The sequence below is a fragment of the Argentina silus genome, assembly GCF_951799395.1.
Source record: "Argentina silus genome assembly, chromosome: 21".
Lineage (NCBI taxonomy): Eukaryota > Metazoa > Chordata > Actinopteri > Argentiniformes > Argentinidae > Argentina > Argentina silus.
Window position 1 is genome coordinate 6292023 of NC_139675.1, and position 22672 is coordinate 6314694.

The following is a 22672-nucleotide window of genomic DNA, read 5'->3' on the forward strand; positions in this document are numbered from 1 at the left end:
GTTACAGAGGTGGACACTTACAGTACACGTGCATCCTACATCAAATCGATTAACACATTTTGCTGAAATTAAATTAATGCGACAATCATGTCCAAGTCAATTCAATGTTTGATTTCACTATGTGTATTTAAATATGTTTTTTAGGGCATTGCTGCTTTATTGAGATAGAGACAGTAGAGATTGACAGGAAGGATGGGTGAGAGAGAGGAGGGATGACATGCAGGATATGTCTTTGGCCGGAATCGAACCAGGGACCTTGCGATGATATGGTATGCGCGTTAGTGTGCTACGCCACTGAACGCCCCAGCCGATTGATATTCTGACTAAAATTATCTGGACACGTTGTTCACATACTGTTATCTCGTTAGTTTCATCTCAGCAAAATGTGCACCACAATCGCTGATAAAGAAGAGATTGTAATGATTTTGTTTGCAATCGGGTCGATCGTGTGGAACCACAGTCACCAGTTAAGAGAGGTATCACAGGACAGGTTTTCATACCGGAGGACTGAATTGCGAATTTTGTGAATTTTCGTTTGTGTATTGTTTGTTGCAGTTGCCTTTGTTGATAGACAAGTATGCATAATGAGTACAGTTACTGTACCCCTCATGCAGTTTAATTGAGCTTGTGTTTTGGTTTGGTTGATACAGCCTCTTTTAAACTATAGCCTGTCACTCTTGTATAGTTGGAGGGGCGGTTGTTATCGCAATCCAACATTCCATTCATATACAGTTTACACAAACACAATTTCGACTCGGATTCCTCCCTCTCCTTCTCTCTCTCCCTCCCCCCTCTCACTCTCTCCCTTCTCTCACTCTCTCCCTTCTCTCACTCATGTAGGGCCAGCGGATGGTTTATTTCAGAGAGCTGAGAAAAGACCACCTGGAACTGTTAGAGGAAAACAACAACTGACCGTCTGGCACCAGGGCAAGGCCAGACCTCACAGCATTGTGTGTGTGCGTGTGTGTGTGTGTGTGTGCGTGCGCGCGCGCAAGTGTGTGCATGCAAGAGAGCCGGTTCTCCATCTCTCTTTGAGGATAACTCCTCATGTTATTAGAGTCAAACATCAAAAGAAGAAGATACAATCTTAAACAGAAAAATGCCCTAAATCCATGCTCTCTCTTTCTCTCCCACCACACACACACACACACACACACACACACACACACACACTTCTTCACTAGCTTTCTTCACCCTGAGAAATAAGATTAAAATGTAATCAGTTGTACCACCTGCACACTGTGGCTTGGAGGTAGAGATGGCAACACTAAGACTTTAATCCAGAGACACAGATGTCACACACACACACACACACACACACACACACACACACACACACACACACAGGCAGCAAAACGCTTGACCGCAGTCACATTCACCTGCAAGTGTGAACTTACATACTATTGCGAGAAATGCTCGGGAAACATAACCTCTTGCTCTCTCTCTCTTTTACACACACACACACTCACACACACACACACACACACACACACACACACACACACACACAGAGGAGGCCTTTTGGCTGTCAGAGAGACCTTGACATTTCAGCCAGAACCTCTATGAAACAGTTCCTTCTTCACCCTCTTTAACACCCTTCTCTCACCTGTACCACACATTGAGTTACAGGTACATACAAACAGGTGGAAGAGTGCCACCTAGTGGCACATTGTGACTTACCTCCCATACTATACTGACAGCCAGACTCAAGTCTAGTCTCTTTCTCCACTCCTCTTCTATCTTCTATCTTCATCACTCTCTCCATTTCAGCCTCCCCCCATCACTCCCTCTCTCTTTCCTGATCTCAAACAGATCTATCTTTCACTCCATCCATCCCCTTTCTCCTTCCATCTCCTCTCATCTTGCTCATCTTTCTCTCCCCCCCCGCAGTTGTCGTCTCTCTCTCCATCTCCCCTCCCTCTTGCCCCCCCCCCCCACCCTCACCCTCCCCCACCCACACCCACTCGAGTTACAGATACATACAAACAGGTGGAAGAGTGCCACCTAGTGGCCGATCAGTGTGATTGTCTCATCTCTGTGGCTCTCTTCACTCGTTTCTCTTTGAATCAAACTCCTTGAATCAAGTGAAGTTGCAGCACTGAAAAAGCATGACATTTCAAAACGAATCCAAGGCACTCTCTCTCTCTCGTGGAAAGATTTAAAAAATGTCTTTATTTTTGCGGCTATTGCACGGCTCACAAGCCTTCCTCAGGGTGCACAGGTGCACCGTACGATGAAGTGAAAGACCAGGAATTAAGGGTAGAGTGGACCACATACAGTACTAGTCAAAAGTTTGGACACACCTTGCCAAGAGTGTGCAAAGCTGTCATCAAAGCAAAAGGCTACTTTGAAGAATCTAAAATCTAAAACATATTCTGGTTTGTTTATCACTTTTTAGTTTGCTACATAATTCCATATGTGTTCCTTCATAGTTTTGATGTCTTCAATATTAATCACTTGTCACTTATTGTCTTGTCCTTACCTTATTGTACTACTGCGTATTTGTATTATTTGTATTATTTGTATTGGATGCTGCATTGTCATGGAACCGAGCCCAAGAATTTTACTCCCTGCACTCGTGTATGAGACGTAAGAAATGAACTCGAAACTTGAAACAATAGTTCACACAAATAAACCAAACCATCTCAACATTCCTCAAGTGCTAGAGAGTATACTGTAGGCACAGGACACGGTATCTCCATCACCCACCACCTAGTGCCCCCGGGGCCGACAAGGTCTGTGTCCCAATAGTCTTGCCTTCTCAAAACGCACTAGGATGAGAATATCCAAGAGGAGGAACCTTGAATCTTCTAATCCAATGCATTTTGAGGAGGAAGGTGAGGAGGAAGGTGAGTAGGGAGGATGTGAGGAATGGAGGAAAGAACGCTATATCCACCATTTTCTAAATGTGACTTTTTCTTCCATGACATAAAAACCCTTTATGTTGACATGTAATCAAAATCTCTTATTATACCCCTCAATGTACTCCTACAGTATATACCCTTCAAAATTAAGGGTCTATTCTTAGAGGAGGTATATTCTCTCTCACAGTAATAATGTGTAAGAAATTATATTGAATGAACCTCTCAGCTACCCAATGAAAACCAAGAGGGAATAGAAAGACTGTCTAGACGGTTATATTATATTTAATAATTCAACAGACTCTGTCAACTCAATAACAGTAATTAGACTGTGAATATAGCCTTTTCGATAGATTTGCTAAAACCCTTGAAATATTGGATTTTTCCATAATTTAATAGCTTTAGAATACGCAACGTGTTCTCTTGACTTAACGCTACTTCAAATAGAGGAGGCCAAAAAAGTGGTCCGAACTAAAGTTGAAGAAGTGAAAAGGCAAATTTCAGAACACAGAGACAATTCCAACAAAGCACAATGTGATGAGATGTTAAAAGAGAATACAGATGAATTCACTCTGACATTGAAGCAAGGCAAGCAAGAGATGCAGTTTTGGGAAAGAGGAAAAAGCCCAGATCTGTTCCTTTCAACTTCACTAGCAGAGAGGATGAGGATCATCCCAGATACTCTGAGGCCGGTTCCTCCCTGGATGTTTTAGACAAGGAAGCAGAGCTATGCAGCTTCCCCAACCAGAGAGGGAGAGGACGGGGAAGAAGCCAACTCAGAGGGGGAGGAAGACATCAAGACTTTCCAACCACATGGAGCAGGACCAGAAAAAGGCTTTTACAATTACATTTACATTTACATTTACATTTACATTTATGGCATTTAGCAGACGCCTTTATCCAAAGCGACTTACAACAAATACATTTGTCTAAGTGAGTGAATCATCTATCCATCAGTCATCATAAGAAAAAGTAATCTATGCTAGGACCAGGGGCTATTGGCAGTCACAATGCTAGAAGAAAGGAAGATTTCTTCTGACAATTCTGGCAAATCCCGTTCTGACGACTTTGTGTCTTGTCTAGAAGACTGTCCTTTGCCACGACATACTCAACCAATTAATTCAACAAATAAAATTGACCTTTTTCGTTTCTCCAGGAATCTACGTCTGAAGGCTTGGTACAAGCATAACACATCTCTATCTACCCACACCAGCTATTCAGGTCAGTCAGTTTTTGTGCCCTCAAAAACACCTTTTAAGCCTCTGTGTTTTTTTTGTCCCATAATCCAAAATGCCACACTAAACACATATGCCAAGAAAGTGAAGTTTGATGTGGGGAACCAAGCACGACACAACCTGTCTATGAAAGAGAGGGCTGCACTTGAATTTTTGTCCAAAGATGAACAGATTGTCATCAGAAAAGCTGGCAAGGGGGGGCGTGGCAGCCGTGTGTGGTAAGGACAACAATGTGGCAGAAGCCTACCGTCAATGAGACAATGCTGAAATCTCTTACTTTCAACCCTACAGAGGCCTTAAGAACGGAAAGGGATGAAAGGGATCCTCACAGAAGCTACTGAGCTACCGCTCAGACTTTAGTTCAAAGTTATTTTTAATGACAGCGCACGTACGGCTTCTTATTATCTCCTTCCAAAAGTACACACAAAACCGTCATCAGTGGAAATGGAAACCTGGCAGAACCGATCTCTGCTGTAAGTACATTGATTACTTCGTTAAGCTTTTTTGCAATCAATTCCAGCCTATATTCGAGACATTCCAGATGTGTTGAACAAAATCAAGCAGTTGAACAACATCGGCACAGCTCCCTTTTTAGCCGCACTGGATGTGGAGTCTTTGTTCACCACCATTGAACATGAGCCAGGATTGTCAGCTTTACACAATTTCTGAGTACTCAGCCTGAGTCTGAGATGCCTCGAACATAGTTCATTGTAATCTGGGGGTTGCCCTCTCCAAATTATATTAGTCATTGAAGTTGTGTGTCTCCCATTATACAGTGCGATAGTACCAGATTCTGTCCACTAGATGACACTGTCAGTGTGATACAAAGTGTGTTATTGACGACAGGGCTCACACCAAATATGGCAAACTGATGTCCTGGCCATCCAATCCACCGTAGATTGAAGATGCTGTAGATTGGAGACCCATCTCTTCAGGGTACATCTTAACTAACCACTACCCCCCTGTACAAGTTTCTCTCCTGTTAATAAAAAATAAAAAATAAATAATAAAAAATTAAAAATTTGTGGCTGGCATTGTGACAACTGGCATTGTGACTGCCTATGGCCCCTCGTCTGAGCATTGATTACTTTATCTCATGATGATTCACTTACTTAAACAAATGTATTTGTTGTAAGTCGCTTTGGGTAAAGGCGTCTGCTAAATGCCATAAATGTAAATGTAAATGTGAAGTTAGGGTTAGGGTCACACGAGGCCACACTACCGCTGAACTGTTGGCTGCGTGCCTGAAATAACTGGTTGAGAGTCGACATTTCTCGGCTGGTTTGTGGTAAAAGACAAAACGATTAGTGTCTTGCTGTGTTTTGCTGTGGCTATACTGCCTGAAGCTCTGGGACCTAGTTTCTGTTGAAAGCTATCTGTTTGAAGTCAATTGCTGTCAATCTCCAGTGGGAGGGCCTGAAACTATGCAGGTATGTACATACCTGCAAGGTATGTAACCCCGACTCACCTTGGACTAGGACTAAATACATTTGGACTGTGTGTTGAAACGTAACGTAAATGTAATGTAAATGTAAAATGTAAAATACAATCAAATGTAAATGTAAATACAATCAAATCATAGGCTAGCTAGTTTTTGTCTGTGTGGTTTTTTTGTGTGTATAGGCTAGCTAGTTCACTGACTTCACTGACTGACTGTGTGTAGAGAGCTGCATTTCTTTATGGCGCAATATTCTGGAGAGAGAGAGATTTATTGAGAGGTGAATTTAAGTTTTTACACATGTATTTAGTAAAAGGAGAGAGAGAAAGAGAACTTTTTCATTTTCATTTCTTTAAATTCATGTTGAGTTTCAGTGTGTTGAGTTTTTAAATTACATTTCCATGCAAGCTATTACAATAACCAGTCATCTAACTATCTATCTTGCTCTCTAGCTTCATCGAATATGCAGAGTTGATGACCACTCACTCCAGATACAGTACCAGTGTCAACTCCTGCCATAAACTGAAACCATGTCCCATGTGCCCTCTCCTCCCCCGGAGCTGTTTCCTCTCCAAGCCCTCTCCAAGCCCTGTCAAATGATCTCATTACTGTATGTACAGTCAATCACATACACAGTCACATTTGAGATGTTTGTCTTCACAGTAAAATCCTGTCCTGCCCTGAGTAGAGGAGTTCAGCCCTTCACCTTCCATCCATCCATGATGAGCCTGGCCTGAGTGGAAGAGCTGAGCTCTTCACCATCCATCCATCCATGATGAGCCTGGCAAGACTTTTAAATAACTCCTCTCTCTCTTCTTGTCGGTTTTTGTTCAAAAGGCTGAATTACGGAGGGAAAGAAAGAGAGGACAGCAACCTAAAAGGCTAGCGGACAGACAAATCACAGGGACAAGAAAAGAGGGATGAACTAGCCCCCCTCTCAGACAGCTGTTTTAAAAGAGGAGGTAGAGGAGAGATGGAGAGGTCAGACAAGATTCTACACAATTGTAATGGAGAAACTGTTGTCTGGGAGTAAAGGGAGAGAGGGGTGAGAGGATTGAGAATGAGGGAGGGGGAGAGGATCAAAGGACAGACTGAAAAAAGAGGTGAGGGAAGAGGGGACAGGAGGACAGAGCTGGAAGTAGAGAAAGAGAGAGAGTTAGAGAGACAGGTTTACAGATGAGAAAGAACAAGGGAACAGACTGAAGAGGAGAAGAGGAGAGGAAGATAACCCACAAAATCAGATTGAATTTCAGCAGTTCTATGAAGGTTGGATGACCATACATCTGATAACCCTGACCCGTCTTATAACCATTTCCCAAATGACTGCTGCGCAGAGCCAATAGCCAGGTAAATTACCATGGACACATTTTTCACTTTTTTTATTCAGAACAAACCGCCATGCATGTGAAGTAAAGTAATTGTACTTTCCTCAAGAAACCACTAGAGGGCAGCAACAGCACTGCTTTCACAGAGCCCTTTTGTAATGACCTTCTTCTGCAGCTGTTGAGTTGAAAAGCACGGTCCCTACTATCCTTCCCTACACACACACGCACACACACACACATACACACACACACACACACACACACACACACATACATACACACACACACACACACACACACACACACACACACACACACACACACAGCCAGGAGGAGTAAACCACAGCAGCAGAGCGATCAGCAGGAACTGCACAGCTTCACTCTGGTAAGGGGACATTCAACAAAACAAACAATTCAACCTTGTTTCAAATGTAACCTCTGCCAGCCAACTATCGCTCCTCTCTCTGCTGTTTTAACATGCATGTCCTGGCACAGTTATGTAATACCTTTCAGCTCGCTGCTTGCTCTCTCTCTCTCTGTCTCTCTCTCTCTGTCTCTCTCTCTCTGTCTCTCTCTCTCTCTCTCTCTGTCTCTCTCTCTCTCTCTCTCTATCTCTCTCTCTCTGTCTCTCTCTCTCTGTCTCTCTCTCTCTCTCTCTCTCTGTCTCTCTCTCTCTCTCTCTCTATCTCTCTCTCTCTCTGTCTCTCTCTCTGTCTCTCTCTCTCTCTCTCTCTGTCTCTCTCTCTCTCTGTCTCTCTCTGTCTCTGTCTCTCTCTCTCTCTCTCTGTCTCTCTCTCTCTGTCTCTCTCTCTCTCTCTCTCTCTCTCTCTCTCTCTCTGTCTCTCTCTCTCTCTCTCTGTCTCTCTCTCTATCTGTCCCTCTCTCTCTCTCTCTCTCTCTCTCTCCCTCTCTCGCTGGTATATGGGACAGTGTGCAGGCACTCATTAGCTATGTAACAGGGTGTGTTTTTTTCTGTGTGGGTGTGCAGGACACCGCGACATGGGGTATAGCTGCTATGATTTGTGTGTTTGTCCTCTCTCTCTCTCTCTCTCTCTCTCTCTCTCTCTCTCCTTCTCTCTCTCCCTCTTTTCTGTCTGAACATGTGTAAAGTAAATAAGATAGTGTGACTCTTCCCTCAGTACATATAGTAGGTTGCAGGTCAGCACATGAATGTGAAGTGTTAAGACAGTTGAGTCACTCTCTACTCGATGTACAGATTGGTGCAGTTGGAACATATGTCCAACATGCTTATGTTAATGATGAAACGCAAAGTTGTCCTGTAGTAGTTCCTGTGTCCGCCTCGGTTAATTCTACACTTGCCGGGAGGTGGCATGCTGGAACCATTTCATACAGGTTTGTTGTCATGGGAACTGTGAAAAACAAAATGATCTTATCTTCTCTTATCTTGTTATGACTCACCAAAGACACTAATCGTCTTTTACCACAAACCAGCCAAGAAATGTCGACTCTCAACCAGTTATTTCAGGCACGCAGCCAACAGTTCAGCGGTAGTGTGGCCTCGTGTGACCCTAACCCTAACTTTACATTTACATTTACATTTATGGCATTTAGCAAACGCCTTTATCCAAAGCGACTTACAACAATACATTTGTTTAAGTAAGTGAATCATCTATCCATCAGTCATCATAAGATAAAGTAATCAATGCTCAGACCAGGGGCCATTGGCAGTCGTAATTACATTACCCACTACCGGGGGGTAGTGGGTAATGTAAGTAAACATTCAGTCACAACCCACAATGTACAACACCCACATTGAGGGGCTTGTTGAAACCTGCTTACAAACTGAAGACAATGGCACCCATTTACTTTCCTAGATTTAGTCTGTGGTGTGTCTGATTGATTCTTCTCTCTGTCCACTACCTCAAGGCCAGCACAATCCTCTCCATGCGCTCCTTGGCTGTCTGAAACCAAGCTTGTAGAATAAGGCTCCAGGCAGCTGAGAGGAAATAGAGAAAAAACGGCTTCCCTGATGACCTAAAACCTTATCTCTCTCTCCTCCTCAACTACACCTCATCTGCATCAGCTGCTAAAGCTTCTTACTACCATTCCAAAATTCCATCCTCTCCCTCTGACCCAAGGAAACTGTTCTCCACATTTTCCTCACTCCTCAACCCACCGCCTCTCCCTCCTCCCTGTCTGCGGATGACTTTGTCACCTACTTTGAAAGGGAGGTTGATGACATTAGCAGCTCTTACCTCTCTACCAGCTCTCTACCTCTCTACCAGCTCTCTACCTCTCTACCAGCTCTCTACCTCTCGCCAACACTGCTACCACTCCTCCCAAACCCACTGCGCTACACTCGGTCTCTGGTTTGTCAACTCTTTCCCCCCTCTCCCCTGATGACATTATAAAACCGGTCACATCCAAGCGGGCATGTAAATGTGTATATATAGTCGTATATAGTATCACCTTACCAGTATATTCTAATTCTGTGTTTTCAACACAGCCTAGGACCATAGTTTTATGACACTGGTGTCGCCATATCTAATCTGAGACAATGACCTAGGACAGCATAGCGCCATGGAGCAGGAGTACTTTGTTCACATTGGGAGTAAAGGGGCAGATACACAGCGGTTTATGTGCTAAATGTAGCACAACAGGGATGTGGGATAGATACGGTATTGGCTACAGGTTGCTTGGCAGAGTGTTTGTTGTGACTGAGGGGGCTGTGGAGTTCTTTGGATATCTCTATGTTGTGTCAATAGAATTCTGTGTCCTCTGTAGCTATTGCCATTCAGGCGCTGTGTCAGTCACTGACAGCATAGGTGATTTTTATGGTCAGGGAGGATCAGTACAGTACAGCATGGTCATATAGGGTAGGTATACAGTATTAGTGGCTAGCTCGGCAGCCAGTGGAAAGTTAGCTACTCGTTGTTGTTAAGGGTCTAAGCAGCGAAGCTTTGTCCCCCATGATAAAATTGAGGAGGAGACTGTTGGGGTCCAGAACAAAGGGGAAGAGAAGTTCAAGAGTTTTGGCCAGTCAAATATTGAGGCTTTTATTAAACAGAATTGATTACAGAGTCAGACCTTTCTCGGACGCAGCCAGAAGGCATAACTAACTTGCTCAGCGCAGAACACACGGCTTTGTCGACTTTGTCCTTGATGCAAACCATCTGTTTGGGTGATAGGCAGTGAATTAGTATGCTTAGACGAAACAAGACCATGTTTTGGAGGCCATTTGTGGACTGACTCTCAGAGAAATGTTTATCGGAGACCAAAAAATGAAAGACTATGGATCGGTCTTTGTCACCGATTCATCTTGTGACGGTGTGGTTAAAGTGAGAGGTTGTTTTGATTAAAAACATCATAATAATGCAACGAGGAGAGTACAACCCTTCAGCACTTACGTGCAGAGAGGTCTAACTTGAGTTGCTTACGTTCACATTTTTCAAACTCATACTCATACTTTTTTACACTATTCAGCTTTTTGTAACTCAAAAACTCCACTCTTAACATGGTGGAATGTTGATTTAGGCCAACATTATGAGAGCCCCATTGTTACTTCAACTGCTATGGAACTTTCACAACTCTTGAATAAAAACTGAGCCCAGCGCCAGAGTGTGTACAATAGTTGGAATGTTCTGTGCATGTGGCCCCAACCCACCACATCATTTTAAAGGTTTGTTTGTACACTACCTGTGTAGTGATGACTTGGTGAGACATGTTGAGACCAGAGCACATGATGGTATCCCACCTTTGCTTATTTGCATTTCTGAATTATGAATCAGGAATGCCTTGGACACACAATGGTACACCAGTACTACAGTACGTACGTGACAAGTGTTGTCAACGTCATGTCACCATGTCTGAGGAATTCTTGCTTCTGTGCAGCCCGAAGGATAATTAGAACTGAACAGGTAATTGGAAGTTAACCAACCAACTCTACAACACTCGACCAACCAGCTCTACCCTCTCCACTGAAGAAAGTCTGCTACAACATTGAAAATACAGAATAAATCATGAGCATTTCTCAGAAAATTACAGGAAATGCTAACAAGACTCTATATTGGTCACTCGAAGACACATTATGGTTCCAAGGGCATGGCTGCTCACAGCTATATTTGTTGTTGTTGTTAAGCCAGAGTCTGGAGTGAAGGTCAAAGAGGAATATAGTGCCAATTGGACACTCCTCTAAGGGAACACACACTCACGCATGCGCACACACACACACACACACACACACACACACACACACACACAAACTCACACACACACACACACACACGCACACACAAACTCACACACACACACAGTGTCACTCGATCCTTGCGTGACACATTGACATTTCCACTTTGGCAGACAGCTGTTGGTGCGTCAGTGTTCCACTCCCTGATGCCTGCCACCCTGTTTTTAATCTATAGTACAGACCTGGTAGAGAGCATCGCCAGAGAAAGACACCCAATGTCTCGTGGGGTCAATGGGTCTCAGACTTTAGGCTGTTATTGCATGCAAAGGATTGTTGACCAAATACTAAACATTTGGACATTATCTTTGATCATTATCAATACTTTTGGAGCCCTGAAACAGGTGAGCCCAATCTGAAAAAAAAAAAACATTGAATTAAAGCTGAGAATCTCTACTTTGACCCCATAGTAATTGTTTGATTTCAAATCCAAACTGTTGGAGTATAGAGCTGAAATAAGACAAAATGCTTCCCCTTTCCAAGACACTGTAAATGTTCCCCATATTAAAGTGTTACCAAAAAAACTGCATGAAAACACTTGCTGTTAAGGCATATCCACTTGCATCTACATACTGTATGGCATGTTGCCATACCACACATTAAACATTAAACTGGATAAACGATACATACGAGACACATAAATGAAATCCATTTGATATGAATGTATACAAATCTGTAGCATAATGTTTGATTTTATTTTAATGTCATGATTTTATGTTTATTCATAAAACCAAAAACTACTAGGATTCAAAGCTTGTCTTAGACATCCTAATTCATACAATTCAGAGTGATAATACAAACTCATAGAGGTCAGGCTGCATACAGAAGGATGTGCAGGTCAGTGTTCCATTGAATAGGTCATTGCGAACTCTTGGTCACAATGCGATGCTCTGGGGCAAAAGCTGATGGCACCCGAAAACCCTTATAAAACCTTATAAAACCCTTATAAAACCCTTATAATGTCTTATTTCAGCTCTATACTCCAATAGTTTGGATTTGAAATCAAACAATTACTATGGGGTCAAAGTAGAAACCCTTAATCAGAAAAATCTCATCAGTTGTGTAGAAATGGCTGTCGGTTAGGGTTAGACTAGAGAAATGTCTTAATTTTTATGCACGTTTTTTAAGGCACCTGGTGACCGAAAACGGCCAAGCTAATTGTTACCATATTCAGGGGATGTGTAGTGTGGAAGGAACATCAGTCTTCACTCATGCTCAGTAGTGTGATCAAGCAAAAACTTCTTTATTGAATCATATATCGAGAGACAACTCGATCAACGCAGAGACAACAGCCTGCAGAACGATGTGCTTCTCTCTGCCTGCCTCCACTTAGACAGGACACTAGCAGGACACAAACAACCAGGAGGAGATAAGGATACAGCTGACTCAAGGACAGCCTCATGAGTTACTTCTCTTCTGCCGTAGATTGAAGACCCGTCTCTTCAGGCTACATCTTAACGGCCCCTCCTACAGACCTCTTCACCCCTACTGCCCCCCCCTGTACAAGTTTCTCTCCTGATAATAAAAAAAATCCTTCTTCTAGCATTGTGATTGCCAATGGCCCCTGGTCTGAGCATTGATTACTTTATCTTATGATAACTGATGGATAGATGATTCACTTACTTAAACAAATGTATTTGTTGTAAGTCGCTTTGGATAAAGGCGTCTGCTAAATGCCAAAAATGTAAATGTAAATGTTCTCTCCACATTCCACTGGGCACTGCGTCACAGACAGAGAGGCCCTGTTATATGAGTTATAATAGGTGAGGTAGTACATCATGATTAATAATAACGGCAGCATTGACATGGAAGTAAAACACAAGTGATTAGACACAAAAAATCAGAAGTGATTGTATTCTTTCATTTACTTCCAGTAAATGACATAATAATCTAGACATTAGCATGGTGCGCAGACATACATTTACATTTTTACATTTATGGCATTTAGCAGACGCCTTTATCCAAAGTGACGTACAACAATACATTTGTTTAAGTAAGTGAATAATCTGTCCAACAGTCATCATAAGACAAAGTAATCAATGCTCACACCAGCACATACACATACATACACATACACACACATACACACACATACGAAATGGCATCCAAATCGTCAAACGGCTGCGAAGGAGATTTGGCATCTGCAATGGCGGGCAAAACCAAGCCTTGACGAGGCAAACGCAGTGACACCAAACCCAGTGACACCAAACCCAGTGACACGACCAGTCACAAGTAGAGCACAGCTCATAACTACTCATTGTCGCATGTGAAATCAATGCAGGAAAACAGCACAGGTCTGGAAAAAGATCTCCCGTGTGGTGGTCACCCACAAGACGAGGCAGGAAAAATACAACAGGGTTTGTTGACACGAGTGTGTGAAATAAGTGAGGTCATATTGATGCACTTTGCCTCTTACAGCAAGTGTGTGTTGATACACTGTGGTCACATGTTGCAATTGCAAAACCGTCATCATCACATCAGCCCCTTTGTGTGTGTGTGTGTGTGTGTGTGTGTGTGTGTGTGTGTGTGTGTGTGTGCATGCGATTGTTCTCTTACCCAATGTGTGTTTAACTGTGGGTGTGTTTTATGCAAGTTTATTCAACAAAGGTGTGTGTGTGTGTGTGTGTGTGCGTGTGTGCGTAACTGTGTGGCGGTTGGAAGATTGTGCAATGTATCCTGTCCCTAGCACACTATTAGAAGGATAACTTATTCTTAGGAAAACATATTCATGTTTCTGACTGCATTTGGCTGTTGTGTTTGTTTGAAAGTGTGACTAGCACCCTGTCTATCGCTGAGTTTGACCTACTTGGTCGGGAATTCAAACTGGTTCTCCCTGACACAGTAAATGACTATGTCTGACGGTGTGTGTGTGTGTGTGTGTGTGTGTGTGTGTGTGTGTGTCGGTGTCGGTGTCGGTGTGTGTGTGTGTGTGTGTCGGTGTGTGTGTCGGTGTGTGTGTCTGTGTGTGTGTGTGTGTGTGTCTGTGTGTGTGTGTGTGTGTGTTTGTGTGTGTGTCGCTGTGTGTCGGTGTGCGTCTGTGCATAACTGTCTGGCAGTTGGGAGATTGCGCAGTGTATCCTGTCCCTAACACATGATCTGTTACGTACTAATACCCCATATGGTCTGCTGACCTCTTTTCTCTCTCTCTCTCTCTCTCTCCCTCTCTCTCTCTCTGAAGCTTGTAGGGAACTGTCAAAACACTCAGAGCAACAGCACAGCTCACACTCATATTGGATGTTTAGCAAGAGTTATTTTTCAATAAGATTTTTCCTGTGTCAAGAGAGTAATCTGTCAAACACACAAAGAGAGGAGCAAAAGAAAGCAATGGAGACTATTGGTAAGTGTGACTGCTTTTTTTTATTTCTTACATTGAATTGATACATTGATTGTTTTTCCTGCATCATATGTTTTGTGTGTATGCTCATTTAAACTTATTGAAGTGGATTTAGTGGATTATGGAATGTAATGTTGCCAAAGTGGTCGTGGTTGTTGATGTTGATGTCGGTGGGAGTGGGAGTGGGAGTGGGGGTGTTCGGGGGGGTTACATTTCGCCCTATAAGGCCTGAGTTCTCACAACTTAAAGTCACACACAGATGCTTGGTAATTTATCTTTTCCATTGTCATTGTTAACTGAAAAAACCCAAACCTCCACAACATTAGCCCCCTATATGGAACTCCTTATCAAGGCAAATACTCTTTATTTGAGGGGGAAAGGTTGGGATTGGGGACTGGCTGCCTAAATACAGTTTATGGAGTCCTAGTACCAGCATACTCCATACCAGCATACTCCATACCAGCATACTCCATACCAGCATACTCAACATACTGGAAATCTCTCTTTGATCTACATGACTACAGTAGTGATGCCATTCAGGTTTAAGTTCATCTTACTTCTTTCATGCATTATTAGAAGGAGGACTTACCTTAGGAAAACATACCTTGTGTTTCTGACTGCATTTGGCTGTTGTAGCAGTTCAAATGACGATGTCATTAGTCTTAGAGGATGGTGTGTGTGTGTGTGTGTGTGTGTGTGTGTGTGTGTGTGTGTGTGCGTGTGTGCGTGCGTGCGTGCGTGCGTGCGTGCGTGCGTGCGTGTGCATATGCGTGCGTGCACATGCATGTGATCAGTAGTTCCAAGTCAACAAGTCAAATAACCAAATCACACAACTCTGATGGCCCAACAAAAGCAAACACAGAGGTCATTATAGTTTAGTGTGAATAACAGCTTAAATGCAGATTTCTCTCAGCTGTTTGGTTTACAGTGCGTAAATAATCTGCATAAATAATGTGACAGCAGAAAGAAGAAAAATATGCTTCACTGTCCCATTGCTTAGGGCACTGTATTTAGATTGGTTGACCTTTCAACAGATCTAGGATCAGATTACTCTCTCCCTGACCTGACCCTCACCATTGTGATGTCAATCTGACCGTAGATCAGAATCAGCACTGAGGTTACTGGTTACAAGCTTCTATCTAAGAGATTCTAGTGACATGATGACATTAATCCTCCAGCAGTGATCAGTTCAGAGACGGGCCCTTTGAAGTTCAGCTAAAAAGCGTTAACCACCCTTGAGGATTAGAGATAGACAGCTGTGTCCTCTAGTCTGTACACACAGATATCTCCCTCACTGCTTTGTATTGACTGGCTGAGATTGGACTGGGGAGAGATAGGAAGACATGGAGCACATACACTGAGTCATAAACACACACACACAAACACACACACGCACGCACACGCACGCACGCACGCATGCACACTCTCACACACACACACACACACACACACAAACACACACACGCACGCACGCACGCACACGCACGCACGCACGCATGCACACTCACACACACACACACACACACACACACACACACACACACACACACAAGCTCCATTTACTACTGGCTGTAGCTGGAGAGGTATAGCAAAAAATGGGAATACACACAGATCAGTGGAAGGTGTTGGAAGGAGAAATTGAGTACGGGCTCATTGTATCACACACATTGACTCATAAGTTAAAACTCATCCTGCCAGCTGAGAAGCAAATGTTGTAACGGCATATCAAACACCCAGAGTACAATAGTACAATCCCCACAGTACAATAGCCTACTTAAAAAGGCCTACATACTTTAGATGAAAAACAATATTTTTGAAAGAGTTATTATCGTAAATAATAACATTAAATCTCTTCTGTGGTCCTCTTCCTCTCTCCTCTGTGGTGACTTTTAGTCTTCCACCTCCTGACAGCAACCCCAAACTGACCTTTGCACTTGCTCCTGTGTGGCTTAGATGGGTGTGTTTATGATAAGGAGGATGTGATAGTAAAACAGGAAGGATAAGCGTCACCTGCTGCTGTTGATACAGCAGTGGACGTAGAGAAGCACAACACTAGTTCTGGTGACAAATGAGTGTGAGGGTCCAAGCACGTGGAGGATAAGGCAGGGCAGGGCAGGTTGACAGGGGCTTTATACCCAGAGACCGACACCTATTTCTGGGCAAGGATCAGCTCTGTGACCCCTTTGTCAGCCAAGTGGTGGAGGGGCGATGTGCGAGAGTGAGCTGTGTGGTCCAGACGGCTCACCTGGCTGGGGAATGGTGCTTGTAACATCAGCGTTGAGGGGGAAACAGACTGACTGAGCTTCTACAGTTCACTGAACTGTGACACCGTGTGCAGTGATTCGAGGAAAAAGCACGCAAGCATCTTGTGCTTTTAGAGAGAAAACAAGCCTTGTGTCTTCCTCGTAACCATGAGATTTTATCTCTGACACTCTCTCCTTCAACCCCAACCCTTCATCATCTCTCTCTTACTATCTCCCAAATCTCTCTCTTGTCCCCCCCCCCCCTCCCCCCCTAACTATAGTCTGTCCGATGGGTGGAGGTCCAAGTCGACTATACAACGCCCTGGCCCAGACCCTCAGCAAGAACAGCCCTGGCTCCCTGGCCCACCAGGCTCCACCGTACCCCCACGACCAGGGCTCCCTGACCCCCCCTGAGCCTGCTGACCCCCCGGAGTTGCTCAGGAAGTGTGAGGAAGCCCTGAGGGACAGGCCCCCCCGGCCCCACAGAGGCTTTGTCAGCCTGGCCGGGGACAGTGCCCCCAACAGGCCCATACGGGTCATGCAGTGGAACATTCTGGCTCAAGGTAAGAAACACCCAGTTATAACCACTAGAGGGCGGTCTCCCCTAAATTAACTGTGTCATGTAGTCAACTTTCTTCAACTCAGCTCAAGCTCAGTAATTTATTGGCACCAGTAGATGGCGTCAAGCACCTGAAAGCCATTTAACAATCTATAGATAAACCTTATTGAAGAAGAAGACCCAACTCATAGGAATTACCCACCCTAGTTATAGGGAGCAGAAGGGGACATACGGCCCAGTACAGAACTAGCTGTGCTCTAAAGCCCATTGACCATGTTTTCTATTGGCATCCTATCATCCGTTGTCATAAAAAAAACAAAAAAACAATGGACGGTAGGATGACACATTGAATTCGACAGATAATTGTCACGGCAACGCCAAAACTCTCCTTTCAACATATTCCTTACATTAGCCAATGAGAGTTATATTTTTATGGGATATACCGTATGCTATATATACAGACCGTATGCTGCTGTTTGATGATATAATGGGAACTGGTCATACATAGTGTGGTCTGTATATATATTGTTGTCTTTATTCATGTTAAATAAACATCCTCAGAAGTATTGCAGTTGGAAGTTCAAACGCTTTACTGTCCATATAGAGTCAAATGTACAGTCCATCTCTCTTTCACTCACAAAACCATCCAAATAGAGATGAATTAGCGATAGGTTGCTGTCATGATAAAGAGGGCCAGTATGACTGATGTGATCTAATGTGCTTTTCTTTCCCTCTCCTCTGCAGCTTTGGGTGAGGGGATGGACATTTTCGTCAGGTGCCCCCTCGACGCCCTCACCTGGGCCGAGAGGAAGTACCTCATCCTGGAGGAGATCCTCACCTACCGACCTCACATCCTGTGCATGCAGGAAGTCGACCACTACTATGACTTCTTCCAGCCGATCCTGGCCAGCCTCGGTTACCAAGGCCACTTCTGCCCCAAGCCACGGTCGCCGTGCTTGGTCGTTGAGGGCAACAACGGACCAGACGGGTGTGCGCTGTTCTTCGACAGTTCCCGCTTCGAGCTCCTGGATAGCGCTAGCATCCGTCTGTCCGCGGTGCTGATCCCAAGCAACCAGGTGTGTAGGCATACTAATCAGCTGGCTACTGTGTTATCTACTGTCTATGAATTATACTTAACTTGTACCTGTTGGGTTTCCTTTGTCAATTGTTAGAAGTTCAATTCCTCGCTTCCTCTCCTCCACTCCACTTCCTACTCAAAATGCATTGGAGGAGAAGATCTAGGTCCCTCCCCTTAGATACTCTCCTCCAATGCGTTTGAGAAGGAAGCGAGTGGAGGACAGATGAGAGGACGTGAGGAATCGAGTTTCTAACAATTGACAAAAGGCCCATATTTTCTGTAGAGCATCCACCCCACTTCCACCACATCCTTTTCACTATCCTCCACGTGGTCCCTCTCGATAGAATTCCCCTCTTTCGATTTCAACTGTTCAACACACAATCGTGTCAGAAATACGAGAACCACCACTCTTAACTGTCGGTGCGTCGCCTTCCTACAGGTGGCCCTAATCACAACGCTTCGTTGCCGGGCAACAGGAAGGAGGTTGTGCGTGGCCGTAACCCACCTGAAGGCGCGGAGCGGTTGGGAGCGTCTCCGGAGTGCCCAGGGCTCCTACCTGTTACGCAACCTCCAGACCGCCACCCAGGGAGAGGTGGGTCCTTCAAGCACGGACGCAGACACCCCTCTGCTGGTTTGCGGGGACTTCAACGCCGACCCTTCGGAGGAGGTCTACCGTCACTTCGCCTCGTCACCTCTCGGCCTGGACTCTGCCTACAAGAGGCTGAGCCCCGACGGACTTTCAGAACCGGCCTACACCACATGGAAGATCCGCCCTACGGGGGAGTGTTGTAGTACGCTGGACTATATCTGGTACTCTCGGGAGGTGTTCAATGTGGACGCGGTTTTGGACATGCCCACAGAGGAACAGATTGGGCCAAATAGGCTACCGTCCTATAACTACCCCTCCGACCACCTCTCGTTAGTGTGTGACTTTAGCTTTACAGAACAGGAGGAGGAGTGAGGGAAGGAGGGAGGGAGGGAAAGGAGGAGAGAGAAGAGAGAAGGAAGGATAACATAGCCATAACAAGCCATAATAGAAGATGTTCCAATGACACCTGTTGAGTTGTGTCACCTGGTTGGAATAGTGGTTCAACAGTATGGTACCACCTGTCTCTGTGTGTAAAACTTGTATAGTTCCTGGGACACTGTGATAACATCCTACCTGTTGTGGTGTGTTTGTACATTTCAGCACAAGGGTTATCCATGCTGTACTTTACCAAGACTGCTGTAATACAAATGTCTTCTTCATGAGGTCCATGGCACCTGTACCTTAAACTGCCACTTTAGACTATTGAGATGGACCCCTGTTCTTTCATGCATTACCTGTGTGTGTGTGTGTGTGTGTGTGTGTGTGTGTGCGCGTGTGTGCGCGTGTGTGCGTGCGCGTGTGCGTGTGTGTGTACCATACCTCTAGCAATACCTGGTCAGATACCTCAAGCCATATGGTTCATTTGCCAACACTGGAAAGCAGTTTGATTTTAAGAAAAACGCTCTTGCTCACACTCATGTAACTCTTTAGACTATGCTTAGCATCAAACCTTGTGTTTTTTGTCTTTTATTTCATTGATCTGACTTGTCAGTCACTGTTCGACAGACCTGATTTGTTCACACTACTGTTTTCTTTTATTCCACCGATCTGACTTGTACGTCAATTCACTATTTAACGGACTCGATCTGTTCACACTACTAGTAGACGAGGAAGGACTAAAGTGGTTAATGTTTGCACTGTTCAGGGTCGTGTTCAGTAGGCACAAAGTAACAAAAGGTTTTGCCACAGAAAACAGTGTTTTATTGGCAAACTGAAGTGGTGCCCTTCCGCATTTCGATCCGTAGAAAGCGGTTTCTACTGTTTCGGGCCCAATGAAAATGACCCAGGAATCCTTTTGTAAATATTGTTTTATTGTTGTTTGATTGATGTGCAAATACTCCCATGATATGTCAACACAACCTGTTCCAATTATAGTTTATTTCAATGCTTGAATTCTGTGTCATTTTACCTTTTGATGCCTATATTCAGAGATAGAATTGCTAAAAATCAATTGTTGTTCTCCTACCAAGACAAATAAACATCAAAAAATCTTGTTGGTGCTAGATAGCATGTTCTTTGTCAGAGTGTATGAGAATCAGAAGTGAAATAGGTGTCTCTTTGGAAAGTGAATCTCAGGCCACTTTTTGGGATTACATTATCCTCTGTGTGTCCTGACAAGGCCAGTTTCTGAGGAGAGAAGGAAGAAGAATCTTGTTAATGAACATGGAAATTGAAATTGAGGCCTGGGGGAATCAGGATCTTCATTGATACATACGACAGGATTTCCATCCGCCACAGTGGATAGTTAGATTGACATCCCTATAACCCAATCAATCCATCCAATCTTGCCTTCAGCCAATGGGCTTCACTGGCAGAGCCAGTATAAAAGGACTGGGACACACCCCCAGCAAGTCCTTTGCTGAAAGCATGTGCATTTTAGCTCCAGCAATAGCCGTCTTCTGAGGTGTTAACAACAGCTGTTTTGAGGTGTTTTTCTGTGCATCTAGTAGGTGCTTTTAGTTCTGCAAATGGTGGTTTCCAGTGTTTGGTTTCAGTTTTGGCTTCACAAGATCAAATTAGATTCACCCAAACATGAAAATGAGGTTTCTGTCATTTTACAGAACTCTTTACGTAAAAATCTAGCCCTGCTACTCTCCCGCAAATGCTCAGTATTCGATGGGTGTGATTTAAGAGGTTGTGTTGGTCACCACGAACTGCTCATGTTATACTTCAGTAGGTCTAGGTAGTACAACAATCAAATTAACCAATTTATCATTTGTTGGCGTTTTACATTCCTCCCATGTTAGCCAGCACTAGCAGTGCACACATTGTCAGCTCCCCGCAGGTACAGGTGACAACTGAAATTAGATGAAACTGGCCAAACTGGGGTGAAATGCAACAAGACTGAATACAAAGGTAAGAAAATGTAGTTAAAGTTATCCAGTTTGAGCTAACATAGCACAGTGTTGTATTTTGCAAAGTAGAAAAATTACCTGTTTGCTTATGAGTAGTTGCTGACAATTTTCCAAAAGCTAGCAACAAAGTAACTCAAATGTAATGACCTCCAACTGCAAACAGAAATGCTGCATGAATTGTAGGCTGTAACAAATTGGTCATTATAGCCAGCTAAAAAACAAGAAAGATGCCACTTCTTGCTTTTTGAGCAATTTAATTATGAACAAATAAAGTATGTAACCTAATATTTACACATGATTTAATATGGATATCAGTCACTTTAGCCACGATGTTCCCTTTGTTGACATGCAAATAAAACAATTTTGCCAGCTGACCCGCAGCACAGTGACATTCCACTACTTAATGGAACAGCATTGGGATCATCAGCGCCCTCATGTGGACAACATCATGACCTGCAACCTGCATCCTGGGTACACTGATACTGTAGCTACAAGGATTAAATTAAACCTCCAAAATAATCTGGATAGAATAATAGGGTGACATGAATATAGCAGAAATACAATTACCATCATTTCAGAACAAGAAGAACGGTTGAATTTCATAGATATTATTTATTCAAGTATAGTTCTGAAGCGTCGGAGAATGACAAACGCACATGACGTCGATCAGTTTCATTTTAAATCAGTTGACAGTTTGGTTCCCCATAGACTCAATGTTAGAGCTAGATCTGCTAACTGTTCGTATCTCGGTGATTGTTGCAGTAGATCGGATTCATCTGAATAGGTCTTAAACAACAAGATGGCGGACTACCCACAATGCCATTCCCCAATCAAGGACATTTTAGTCAGGTGTGTTGGTTCTAAATAAACGGAATGACGTCATGTCCGTTTGTCATTCTCCGACGCTTCCTTGATTGGGGAATGGCATTGTGGGTAGTCCGCCATCTTTATTTAAGACCTATTCAGATGAATCCGATCTACTGCAACAATCACCGAGATACGAACAGTTAGCAGATCTAGCTCTAACATTGAGTCTATGGGGAACCAAACTCTCAAAACTGACCGTTTACATTTTTTACATTTAGCGCCTTACAACAAGTACATTTGCCAAACGTAAGTGAATCATCTATACATCAGTCATCATACGAAAAGGGGCCATTGGCAGTCACAATGCTAGTAGAAGAAGGATTCATTTATTTATTTATTTATTTTTATGAACTGTACATGGGGGTAGCGGGGGGGGGATTTGTATGAAAATGATTTGTCACTTATGTCACCCTATTATTCTATCCAGATTGTTTGGGAGGTTTAATTTCATCCTTGTAGCTACAGTATCAGTGTACCCAGGATGCAGATTGCAGGTCATGATGTTGTCCACATGAGGGCGCTGATGACCCATCCTCCAGTGGACCCATCCTCCAGTGGACCCATCCTCCAGTGGACCCATCCTCC

General features: G+C 43.8%; 1 protein-coding gene across 2 annotated transcripts; it reads left to right on the forward strand.

Annotated features, from left to right (window-relative positions):
* Positions 1-7118: 7118 nt before the first annotated feature.
* noctb (nocturnin b) lies at positions 7119-20364 on the forward strand. Of its 2 annotated transcripts, none has more exons than XM_083692695.1 (4): positions 7119-7244; positions 16922-17203; positions 17944-18275; positions 18717-20364. In XM_083692695.1, exons 2-4 carry the CDS (start codon positions 16930-16932, stop codon positions 19236-19238), a joined length of 1128 nt encoding a protein of 375 aa, XP_083548821.1. In that variant the 5' UTR covers positions 7119-7244; positions 16922-16929; the 3' UTR covers positions 19239-20364. The 2 variants fall into 2 exon arrangements, with proteins under 2 accessions (XP_083548821.1, XP_083548820.1); XM_083692694.1 differs by lacking the exon at positions 7119-7244 and adding an exon at positions 14083-14400.
* Positions 20365-22672: the final 2308 nt, after the last annotated feature.